This window comes from Melozone crissalis, unplaced genomic scaffold (genome assembly GCF_028551555.1).
Source record: "Melozone crissalis strain CALT ecotype California unplaced genomic scaffold, PUWL_Pcris_2 ptg000027l_1, whole genome shotgun sequence".
NCBI lineage: Eukaryota > Metazoa > Chordata > Aves > Passeriformes > Passerellidae > Melozone > Melozone crissalis.
Window position 1 is genome coordinate 2,630,414 of NW_026535805.1, and position 12,181 is coordinate 2,642,594.

The following is a 12,181-nucleotide window of genomic DNA, read 5'->3' on the forward strand; positions in this document are numbered from 1 at the left end:
GGATATTGTCATGACAAAACATTTTTTCAATCTCTCCTTTGAACTAATAATTTTGTGGGTATGATCAGAAGACTGTTAGCTTCACAGTGGAATTCAGACACTTAAATCTGCATTATAGCTTTGGTTTTGTGAGACTTTTCTATGAAAGTACTATCAGAGATCCTACTTCGAAACCAAAATAGTTGATTTTCTAATAATGTTTATTCCCCCCAATAGTAAATACTAGTAATTTGTACTCTCCTTAATTGAGGTGAGGTTATTTTATCTCTGTGAGTTAATAGCTGAACTGAGACGCATACTAAATTGACAAGAATGAAGGAAGAAGAAAGTCAGTCCAATGGAAGCAAAGGAAAGGCCTAGGTGTGGTAAACAAAGATGGAAGAGGACAGGATGAAAATGTATTAAGGGAAGAAATTGCTGGTTTTATTTTGTAGTTTTAAAGCTAGACACGTAATTTCTGTCTAACCAGTGTCCCTCCTCCAGGATATCTATATCTTATATCTATATCTAATCTTTAACATCTCTGTATATCTACGTTCAGAGCATCAGCATCTTGACCTCATTTGTAGTTCAGATTTTCTGCACTTCTGACTTCAGGTTTCTGCTAAGTCAAGTGGAGAACCAGAGATTGATTAATGTTGCCTGGTGAAATACTTGATTTAAATGATGTGCCTGCCATCACTTGCAAGTTTGGGTAGCCAAGGACAAGAGGTTCCTTTTCATCTGGGCAACATTTGTTTGTTTTGTGTTTCTGAGATCAAGAACCACATCTCATTTATTGCAGACAAATAATATCTATAAAACTTTAAATTCCCAAATTCATCCTTTGGGGCACATTCTAGGAAAGTGACTAAAGTAGCAATTTCTTGGGGCATTTGACCAGTTAAATAAATAGTTGAGTATTTAATTATGAACTTTGGAGTGCCTGATCTTGTGACCTTTAATATTTTCCAAAATTTTTCAGAAAGGATATGGAGATAAATTTTGTTACAGTATCTAATTTTCTGTGGACAGAATCTTGGAAGAGTTTCAATTTTGATAATTTGATTAAAGAAAACCAGGTGTAGCTTTAATTGGGATAGTTCTAGATACATTTTAATTCTCATCAATTGCTATGATAAGAGAAAATTGTTGAGACTTGAAAATCCTCTCTTCAACTTCTAATATGTGCTAAATCTAACATTTTTTAAGACTTCTGTACTCTTTTCCTTTCTCTGTTCCAGTCTTCCAGCTTTGTTTGAGTTGTTTGGTTCCCATGAAGTCCTTATCTGAGCCCAGCCTTGCTTGCCCTCCTTTTCCAGGTTACCCAAGTGCTTACATTAGGTCATGTGAGAGAGCACAAGCAGCTCTCTTGTTGTGCTCTGTCCACTGTGGTAATTCCTTCTGGCAGAAGTAATTGATGCTCAGTTTTGGCAGGCCCAGTGTGGCAAATGTTTTTATTCTGTGAAACATTGCAAACCCTGAAGAGTTAGTCAGCAAAAGCTTAAAGGTAATGTTTTGTGATGGTACTGTCAGGGAAGAAGGTAGCTGCTGAACTGTTAACTAAACCTCAAGTGACTTTTTGTGGGTTGCATTTTCTTCAGAGGTTTCCAAATTGGGCATTTTAGGGGTAAGATTTAATAGATAGGATCACAGTATTTTTTCTATCAAGCTGTTAAATATGGAGGTAAAAGAATCTTCCAACAAAGTAATTGAAAGACCTAAGCAGCACTTGAAGCTTATGTATGAGAAATCCTCATGACTTCCCTTTTTTTTCCTCTTTTTTCCTTTTGTTCCAGGTTGTATTTTCTTGGCTGTTTTGCAGTTATTTAAAACTTTAACAATAAGCAGTGTCATGCCTGGTGTAGGAAAATTTTAAAAGAATCTTGAACCAGAATGTCTAGTTATGCATTGCAGCATAAAATAGCAACTCTGTGATAGGCCTAACTAGTAGCATCTCCTGCAGTTTCAAGGCACTGCACAGGTCAAAGACACTTTACAAGTTAAGCTTTCGACACAAGTTGAAAACAATATTTTTAACAAGATATTGTTAACAAAACTATTGTTATTCAGACACTAGTGGATGATACCCTGTTTTGGGTGAAGAAATAGTTAAATTGCAAGGATATTCTTTAATGAGCTTTATAGCTTGGGTCTAGCAGAGAAAACATAATGTGTGTTCCTGGTTCATCTATACTTGTACACTTGGGGAAATTCAGAGTTGACTTAAGACTTCTTAAATCATGGCATGCAGCACTTGAAATGTCCTTTAAGATTTAAGCAAGTAGGAAGGAATATTATGTTAATAAAGTGTTAAACAGTTAAAATTGGAGAAGGTCAGAGAATGTCAGAGTTCCACTGTGGATGTGGCTAAGCGTTTAAAGATAGCTGTTCATTATTTTACCATTAAACATATATTAATTACTGTGTCCTTTATGATGATGACCCAGCACTGATTCAGTAGAAGAATTCTAGTGAGGAACTAATTTGGACCTTGTACTGCATGTAGCTGCAGGTGACAGGGTGTGTTTCTCCATATAGAAAAGAATTAGAGTGTGCAATGCAAAGTGAAATCACACCAGGTTTGAACTGTTGTGGAAAATAAGTTTGTACTCTTCACAGATGGAAAAGAAATAAGATGAAGCTGTTGCACATGACCTGAGTAGTTGAAATCCTAAATATTTCTATAGCATACCTTTTATATGTATATCTTCTGTCAGGGTAGTTCTGTAAAGCACAAAGTGCAAGATGCAGTGTTCCTCTGTGAAGGGGTAACTTCAGTTTCTGTTTTCCTGAAACTCCTGGGATGTGTTACAGTGAATATCCTGATATTTCCAAATGATTATTACAGCTTAGCAGTGGGGTTTTTTTTACCTAGAAATAGATACACTGGTCCTGGAAATGACCCTGAAATCCCAGGGTATTCACAGACCCTGTGCTCTTGTTCTCTGTGTGTGGGTTGGTGGATAACAGAGCAGCACAGCATCACGTGGGGTTTGTAGGACATTGATGCCAAGCTTTTCACAGTAACCTCTCAAAGTGTGTTGTGATTGTTCTAGGCAAGCACATATAATGGCTGCTGGTGAGCCTGATCTGGCCATTTTGTAATAAAACAGAAAGGGAGGTAGGACTCTCTCTTAATGTGCGGTGGAAAGTTTGTTGTAAAACTGCACTTCTTTAGCTTAAGTATGATTCAGGTATAGTTTTTCTGAGCATGAAAGTGATAGTGATGCAGAAGGGGTCTTCATCCATAGAAAAACCACCAGAAGCTCATATAAAATAATTTTCTAAACTTTTTAAAGAAGAAGGCAAGGAATTTAACATGGGAGCGGTAGTTACATAAGTATGTAGACATCACAATACGGAGTGAACTTTAGGGAAACAGTAATTGGAGGGAGGAGATGGCCTAAAAATAACTAAAAAAAGTGTGTTAAGCCAGAAACTGGCCTGAAAATTTTAGGATTGAAGTTGACATTTCTGAGCCTCAAATTGACTTTATTGTACTGATCAGTGCAGTTATAATTCAATGTAAATTACTTTGAAGTAATTCTTTGAAGCATTAACCTTACACATAAACAAGTTTGATGTATTTTTAAAATGTGTTTAGGAGGATGCATGGGCTCTATTTTTGAATATCTGGTGGTTTTTCTACCTTTCCTGTACCTTGGAAAAATATCATAATTGCTGTAGTCCTGTGCTGAATCAGCATCCTAGGGGGAAAGGACAGTGTAGTGAATCTTTGGAAGTCAAAAATATTGTTTTCAGCTTTTAGTATGCCTAAGATCACATTTGCTATGAATACTGTGTTGCCTTTTGAGAGCTGCAAATTAAAGTAGGATGAAATCCAAATGTTTGGTTACCAAACTCTTTGAGTGGGGAGGCCTCTGTGTTTTATTGCCTATATGTATGAGGTAGGGAATGAATTAAATGCAGCGGTCTTCCCTGGCTCTGAAAGTGGCATCCCTTCAAGGTGAAACAACTGGTAAGCAAAATACCTGTGAGTGGTATCACCTGGATAAGAATAGTAGTAATAGGCTTATACTTGCCTCAAGGTGATAATATGATTTAAAATATTCAGAGGATTCAGAGTTGTTTAATTTCACAGACAAGGAAGCTAAAACCTGAGTATATCTGGATGCTGCTGTCATGTGGAAAAAGACTAAGAGGTTCAGATCTAAAGCCTGCCTTTGGCTGTAAGCAACAGAAGTGCTTAGGGAAGTGTGTAATAGTATAAAAATTAAGGTATCTTAACAGAAGATTGTTTGACATACTAATATTCCTGTTGCACAAAAAGGAAAAGTAATTTTTTTTTTTCCCCAAGAACTGCTATTGGGTATATAGCAAAGATATCAGTTTCCTTCCATAGCTGCTATTAGTCTTATTGCACATTCCACCAACCCAGTCTGAAATTGTAGCTTTCTTCCAAGGCTGCACTGCCTGCCTCTTGCAGCTTCTGTCCCTGAACTCATCTCGGAACCCCCATTTCAGAATTCTGTGCTTATCTCCATGGATGAATTATGAGTAAGAAGACAACTTTTGAGCTCCTGATAGTATTTCTTGTTAGTGAAGGCATCTGGAGCTCTCATGACAAATATAGAGACGAAGTTTAACAAGCAAAAGTTTGGAAAGTGTTTCCAAACATAAAGGTTTGGAAAATCAAAACAAAGGATTTCAACCTTAGCTCTGAACCACAGACCAATCTAATTAAAAAGTGTGGTTCTCCTTCCACCACCACCAGTGTCCCTATTAAGTATTCTTAGAGTTCCTCCAAAAAGCCCATACCTGGCTGTAACAAAATGAGGATGGAATTAATGGTGAATGCTTCTGTGAAATGTCATAGCTATAAATGAGGATTAGAGTGAATAGGGAGAGCAGGTAGAAATGCTTCAGGAATGCAAGGAAATTTAAATCTTTTTTTGACCTATGTATCTCTTCTCACCTTTGTTTTCACCTTCTTCCCCCTAAAAGTTCCTGTTCTGTAGCCTCTGCTAATTTTGCTTATAGTAGTCATCATTAAAGGTGTAAGGATCCCATTTCACCTGCAAGTGACCAGTGAAGGCCTTTAATTATTCTATATTTTCTAGAAGTACTTGTTCTGATTGAATGTTTACAGACATTTTCCCTTGTGCTTGATTTCAAATTTTATTTACATTGTAACAGTTTGTTTGGAGAAAGTGTGTTGGATTTTATTTTTCATTGAGTGACCGTGAAACTTTGCACAAGTGCATTTTTATTCTTGAAATCTGTGTCTCACAAATCTTACATTTGGATCTTGCTTAATTTATTTCCAAATAAAAATGGAAATGTCAAACAAATAGTTTATGTGCAGAAATAATGAAACATGGTTGGATAGTTTGAAGTAGAATAAAATGTATAGCACATACCTAATCTAAGTTTTGGGTAGAGGAAAGAAAATTTCCCATGTCTTTTGAAGCTGTTTTCTGTTCTTCTGAAACTAGATGGTGTGTATGAAAGAACATGTTTTAAAACAAACATAAACATTTCTTTTTAGTTGCCAGTGTGGTTATGACCTAATTTTAAGATCAAATTTTCAGTCTTGTATTTTCAGTCCTGACTTATTTCTTAATTTAAATCCAGGTATTTAAATTCTACATAGATAAATATTGTCAGTAAAAATTACCAACTTTGTGTTATAATGCAGTATAATTCTCAATCATGTGGTACTGTCAGTTTTCATTTAAAATCAACTTTTTCAAAACTTATTTCTAAATGAACTTAATCAGATTAACTTCATTTAGTCACATCTGTTCATGATTGTTTTCCCTTTTTACTAGCCATACAAATCATGAAATTAAGCTAATTATATATCATTATCAGCTGCAAAGAACCAGTTTCAGTTTTATACCTTTTAATTCCCTGCAGGAGATTAAGGCTTGTTTTTTTGTTAATATGTAAAGTGCAGTAACTTAAATGGATTTCCCCACAGTTATTGCCAAAAGGATTAACTAGTTTATTATTGTTTTCACTATTGTAAATTGGTTTTAAAGCATTACATTTTATGATGTTTCATTGATGGCAATGTTTGTCATGCTATTGAGAAACATTTTCCAAACAAAACTGCTATATAGGAGTAATTGTTATACAGCTATAAAGTGAAAGAAATAATAATCCTGTCAGAGTATTTATTGATGGTAACATCTGATTTTTATTTTCTCTGCTCCTCCCTCTTTTTTGGGGGTTTGGGGGACCCTGCCCTCACATAGGTGATGATGAGCAGAGTGACTGGTTTCATGAAAACGAATCAGGTGGAGCATGTGGAATTACAGGGGTCATTCCATGGTGGGAACAAGAAGACTCCACAGAACTGGACAGAGAATTGCCTGACCCAGTCTTTGAAAGTATCTTAACTGGTACTTTCCCTCTTATGTCCCGCTCAGGGAGGAGAGGTAAGTAGGAAATCAAGCAAATGCAAGCTGTAGAATCACTTGAGTGCAGTAGAAAGATATCTGTGGATTATACTAAATATGTAAAATGTGTACGAGTCTTGGAGTTACCCGTTTGTTTCCTTGAACTGTTAAATTTTTAAGATATTGTTAGAGAGAAATAACTCAAAGTCAATTATTAGGAAAGTCAGAAGATGCAAAATGGCTCATTTTGATGACCTGCTGTTTTTATTTCTCTCAATGTTTGCATTGAGAATTTTTCAACATTATTTCAAATGAAACCTGGTTTTCCATTTTGCTCCTGGCCTTTGCTGTAATGTATAGAATTCTATAGAAGTTCATTGATTTAAAGGCTGGAAAGACTAATGTGACCATCTGCCTTGCTTTATGGCCATGTTGTTTGTACAGAAGAGGGAAGGGTACTTCTGGAGCATGGATTGAGATTGTAACTTAGAAAATATCCTTTTTCTTATTTCTAAAGTACTTCCCACCACTGTGGATCCAGTGTTACCAATGGTAAATTCTACCAGTGTTCGACTGCATTTGCAGCTAGGAACACACTCTTGTCCACAGATTGAAGCTGTCAAACCTCAGCTTGCTGCCAGAGAATTTTGTTGTACCTTCCTCTGCCACAAGGATCTTCTTTCCCATTCAAATACAAATCTGAGCAGTGGTCAAATCACTTTTAAACTACTACACTGAATGTATTGAATCCTTCTGTGAGGATTATTCTGTAGACACTTGGATTGCTTTGACGGACTTGGTCTCTGCAGATTGGCCAGATTTAATGTTTCCTAGTGATAAGGAAGTTGTAAGTGATGCAAAAATCACTTTCTACTATAGTTCTGCTATGCTCTGCTTGTGCTGCCAATGGTGCATCGATCCAGGATGGCAGTAAGAATAGCTGCAGAATTTTAAATTTTCTTGATAATTTATTCTTTCCCTTACTTTTCCCATTCTGTGCTCTGTGTTTCCACTAGTAAAATGTTTGCCAATAAAATGGTTTTGTTTAACAGAGTTCATGTTGATAGATTGGTGTGTATTGGTGAATTTTATTGGTTCTATGGTCGAGAAAATATTCTTAAACAAACTTGTATTTTTTTGTAGGTTTCCAGAGTAGATGTAGTCATCTTCATGGAATGCCAGCAAGAAACATAAAAAAGGCTTCAGGAAACCAGAATGCACTGGTAGGTGTTCTCATTTTTGTAAGCTCATGTGCACTGTTCTGAGGGGATTTTAGAAAAGCATATTGTTCTTATGCTTGTTCCCTGACGTTATGGATGGATAATGGAACTGGAAGACTTGCTGCCACTGCTCCCTGAGTGTATGTTTACTTTTTAAAATATTCTGACATTCCACTGCAGAAGAAAGAATCTGATACTGTTTCTCAGTACTTGTTTTGAACTAAGCAAAGGAAAAAGTTTTCAGTGCAGTTGTGTGTGTAAGTTACTATTTTCAGTATATATATTATGTCTATATGAAAACATGTTTCACTTTTATGATGAAAATCAAATAAATTTCTTTTCTGATAATAAAAAAGCTTTCAGGATGCATTGTAGTGCAATTCAGGTCATAGTTTTTCCCAAAAATCTGTTTTGAAAAATATGTCCCTGTTTTCTTTTGTTTGGTTTACACCTGTGTGGTCAGGCGAAAAGGGTGTATACAAAAGAAAATTAAAACAGGTAATCCAAGGGCCTGCCATAGAGATCATGCATTTCTTTGTACTGAGCCTGTTCAAAGCTGGCACTACAAATGGGATGTTTGGGGTTTTTTAGTACCTACAGCCCTAGGAGCAGTGTTTATAAGTGGGGGAAAAAATTCACCTGTCTTTGCATTTCTGTGCAATCTAATACCTGGATTTTCCTACAACTTTTGTCTAAAATAAGTTTCTAATAAATTTTTTTTCAATTTTTCCTTGGAGAAGGGCATGATGAGAAGAGAAATTTGACTTTTTAAATTTAAATGCTAAAATGTATTAATTATAGCCCAGTCTATTTCTTTCTTATAAGAAAAATGTTTGGAAGGGCATGCTTGAGATCCTTTATCAGGTGTAATAAATATAGGCCAGGACAATAAATACTGCAACATGGATATTCTTTATTGTTTGACAACATTAAATGTTTTCAGATTTAAGTTGCCTAAATAACATAAGTTGCTTCTGAGAAATGTAAGAGTTATTATATGTGGAGAGAATAGAAAGGACCTGCTAGAAATTTAATTCATTTTGAAGAGGCAAGGTTTTCGTAATTGAAGTTCCTGTCCAATAATTGCCATTTGGAGCTGAATAAGATGGTTTAAAACCTTGGCCTGTGATCTCTGCTGTTAGTGGTCATGAATTAGATGAATGCTATCTAGTTCTTGGTTTCCTATCTACCTATTTTTATTTTTGGTTCAGTGCTTGCTTGAGCATATCTGGGATTTGTAGCCCATTTTCTAGGCTTATTGCAATTTCACTCTGGTATTTTATAGGAGCTATTATAACTGATAGGTTAGCTTCATGGTACTGATGATACATGGCTTAACTACCCTAAAACCTTCCTTTTCCTCTAAATTGTAAAAAGGGGATTAAATTTCAATTGATGAAGATATACTGTGAATGCATATATATAATAAAAAATCCTAATGTTTATTTTCTGCTACACTTTCTGGATTGTCCTTAGGAGTCCATTTTGTCTTCTACTCATGGTATCCCATATATAATGATGGTATTGTAGTTCCCTTTATAACAAAAATCCAAGCCAATCTGCTAAAGACTGATAATTCAGTTACCTCCACTTATTAAATATGTCATTTGCATGGTGTTGTGGAAGAAGGCTGGCATGTGAATGTAGCTTCTGAGTCACTATGTTTAGGCAGGAGTCACAAATGAGGGAATGAGCTGTTAGCTCTGCAGATGCAGCTTTCTGACCTCCTTAATGGCTGTTTATGTTTGTGGGCACATCTGCTGCATCTGTCTTTGCAAATATAAACCAGAGCTCGTGTGCTTCGTTTTGTCAGTGATTGCTTCTTAAACAAAATCTTCTTTAGATACTTAAATTCAATGACAAAAATGTCATTTAATACCTGTGACATCTGATAACACAGAACAAGAAGTAGTTACTGCTATTAGATGGTAACAGTGAAGAAGAGCAAGAATGCTTTAAGAAAGATTAATATCCTGAGGAAAGAACTCTGCAGACTCGAGTTATTGAACAGAATTGTGGTGTGAATGAATTCTCTTCTGGCAGGAAGGAGTCTGATGTCTGTATCACTGCTTTTACACAGACCTGAAAGGGAGACAATGTTAAAAAATAATAGATACAGTACCTAAAAGATACACATTATATCTTCTGTTCAGTCTTAGGGTTTGTAATTTGTATCCACAGAATGTGAGCATACAGTTGGCTTTTTGCATGCAGTCAAGGCTTAAGGTTTTTTGAAAAGCTTGGTTGAAGGTTCACAATTATAGCAGCCAGCAAAGCCTGGGTGAGATCACAGGTTTGGGGAAGGCAGAGGGAGGAGCTATGATAATGACTGGATATACCCTGATCCTCTCTCAGAAAGTGTTTAATGCCCAACTATTTGGGTGTTTTCTTGTAAGAAGAATAACAGGCTAAGAGTGGGAGTATTTCTTGCTGCAGACCAAGGAAACTGCCTGCTCACATCACGTTCACAGCATGGTGGGAGCTGAGGATCAGAGCACCAATGCTGCTCTTCATGGACCAGGCAGCAAACTTGAGGTAGCCACAGCTAGCGCTTAGAGTCTCTCCAGAAGCTCTTCCTGTGTTTCATGGATGAGTTATTGAATTTGAGCAAACTCATGGGTCTTTCTTTTATCAGGTGTACTGCCTTTGAGTCAAAACACTTTTTTAATAATCACACAACACTGGACAAGAAAGAGAAATAGAAAACCTAGCATGCATGTACTTTGAAAATCCTTACCTACTCCAATGTCCAGGTTGAATGAGTTATACAGCAGATGACAACTGAAAAGGCTGAGCAAGAAAATGAAAAAAAAAAAGGAAATATTCAATACAACTGGCTTACAGCCTTTCAATTGTTCAGTTCATAGACAGACAAGTTTTTAATGGGATCTGTAATTAAGTAGTTTGTAATGTATATATTTTGGGTTGCAACTGTAATGGTGGCTTTTTATGTCTTCATTGCTTGATTTTGTGATAGCATCAACTGTAGCTATACTTGAAAAGAAATAGAAAAGTATATGGTTTCTCTAATACCATGCAAAGTTGATAGTAGTAGCTTTGTAGTTAAAATTAGGAAAATTATGCATTTGCTTTCATGTTTAATGTATTCTTTTAATAAGGTGTATATTGTACCAAATCTTATTGTGGTTGAGTTGAATTGGTTGATTCTGAAGTTACAGATGACCTGATGTCCCAAGCCTCACATTGCTTTGTGTTAGGAAAACACAGAAATCCTGACATTTAGAGGTAGTGTTCCATGAATGAAACACTGATTTCTAGAAGGAATGCTTTTTTCTTCTGGTCTTCATGTGTGTTTGTAGACTTGGCACTCATCTAGTGACATACAGTTTATATACATGTCACTTTTCTAGTACTGTATCTGTGTTGATTCTAGCAAATTGCAGGTGAAGCTTTGGTATTTCGTAGAATAAAATCTAAAATCTAACCCTTTAGATGTGTTGGAAGTGTAAAGGTTTGTTTCTATGATGTAGAATGCTAAGTTACCTCTTTACCTAAAATGATTGTTATTTTTTTCTCAGATACATTCCTGGGGAGAGCATAAAGCCCCTTTTTAAGAAAATAAGAGTTGATTATAGATAGCAAAAACAAAGCATGACGATTTTCTCATTTTCTTCAAATTGTTTTGCCCAACTTAGTATTCAACTGAAAATTTTGACTTTCATTCGCAACTCCTCCGTACAAATGTGGAAATTTTAATAAGTTTGGAAAATGAGTGCTGATGTTTTAGCTACTCCTTGTGTGGTTCTAGGCACTGTTTCTTCCCTGAGACAGAGAGAAACATTCATTGCAGGGTTTTGTTCAAGAACTCTTCCGTGTCGCCTCTTCCTGCCTGTATTCCCTGTCTGGGCTGGAAGCTGGTAAGTGATTTCACTGAGCTAAAGTGCAAAAAACATGACCAATAAAAAAAGATGCTTTCTTTTGACTCTGCCAGTTTTTCCATCCATCACCTTTGTGTCATGGGGATTGGTTTCATTATATTAAAGACAGCTTGTATTAAGTTTTGCACTCCTGGATTGATTTATTTTTTTGCACAGCTGTGCTACTGAGCTTGACTATACACAGTTGTAATTATTCAAAATGTGTTTAAAGGATGAAAGCTACATTTCCAGGACCTGTTATCTGAGGATGTCTGGGTATTTCTGTCAAATCCTGTGACTTTTGTTTTAAAAGTTCAAAGAGAAAAGCTTTTCTCAAAAAAATTGTTGACAGATTAACAGTCTATTGACACTAGGAGAAAAGATGCATTGAGCACTTGTGCTGTTTTAAACAGCTTTCAAAATGTAAAATCAAATCAAACATTTCTGCATCTAAGTTTTTTTTAGCTGAAGAAACAGCCGGGTGTTTTCAGGAGCTTTTTTCTTGTCAAAATATTTTGGAAACAAAGTGAAATATTACTAGGAAAGAAACCTTGCTATAGATCCAAAGAATATTTCCTTAAAGAATAATTTGGGCACTGTTTTTACAATATTGGTCATAAGCCTCTTTGTGGATACTCTGCAACATTTGGAAGAACACTGCTTCTCAAGTTGAAGTGTATTTGGTGGTGTGGAGAATTTGTTTATGTTGGATGAGTGGTATAGTCAGATAATATAG

At 35.9% G+C, this 12,181-nt stretch overlaps 1 protein-coding gene across 1 annotated transcript in view; it reads left to right on the plus strand.

Moving 5' to 3' along the window:
- Window positions 1-12,181, plus strand: part of GPATCH2 (G-patch domain containing 2) — a 119,192-nt gene that overhangs the window by 15,760 nt on the left and 91,251 nt on the right. The window contains exons 4-5 of the mRNA XM_054280332.1: window positions 6,204-6,386; window positions 7,491-7,570. Coding sequence (XP_054136307.1) covers window positions 6,204-6,386; window positions 7,491-7,570 — 263 coding nt within the window. The remainder of the gene's footprint in view (window positions 1-6,203; window positions 6,387-7,490; window positions 7,571-12,181) is intronic.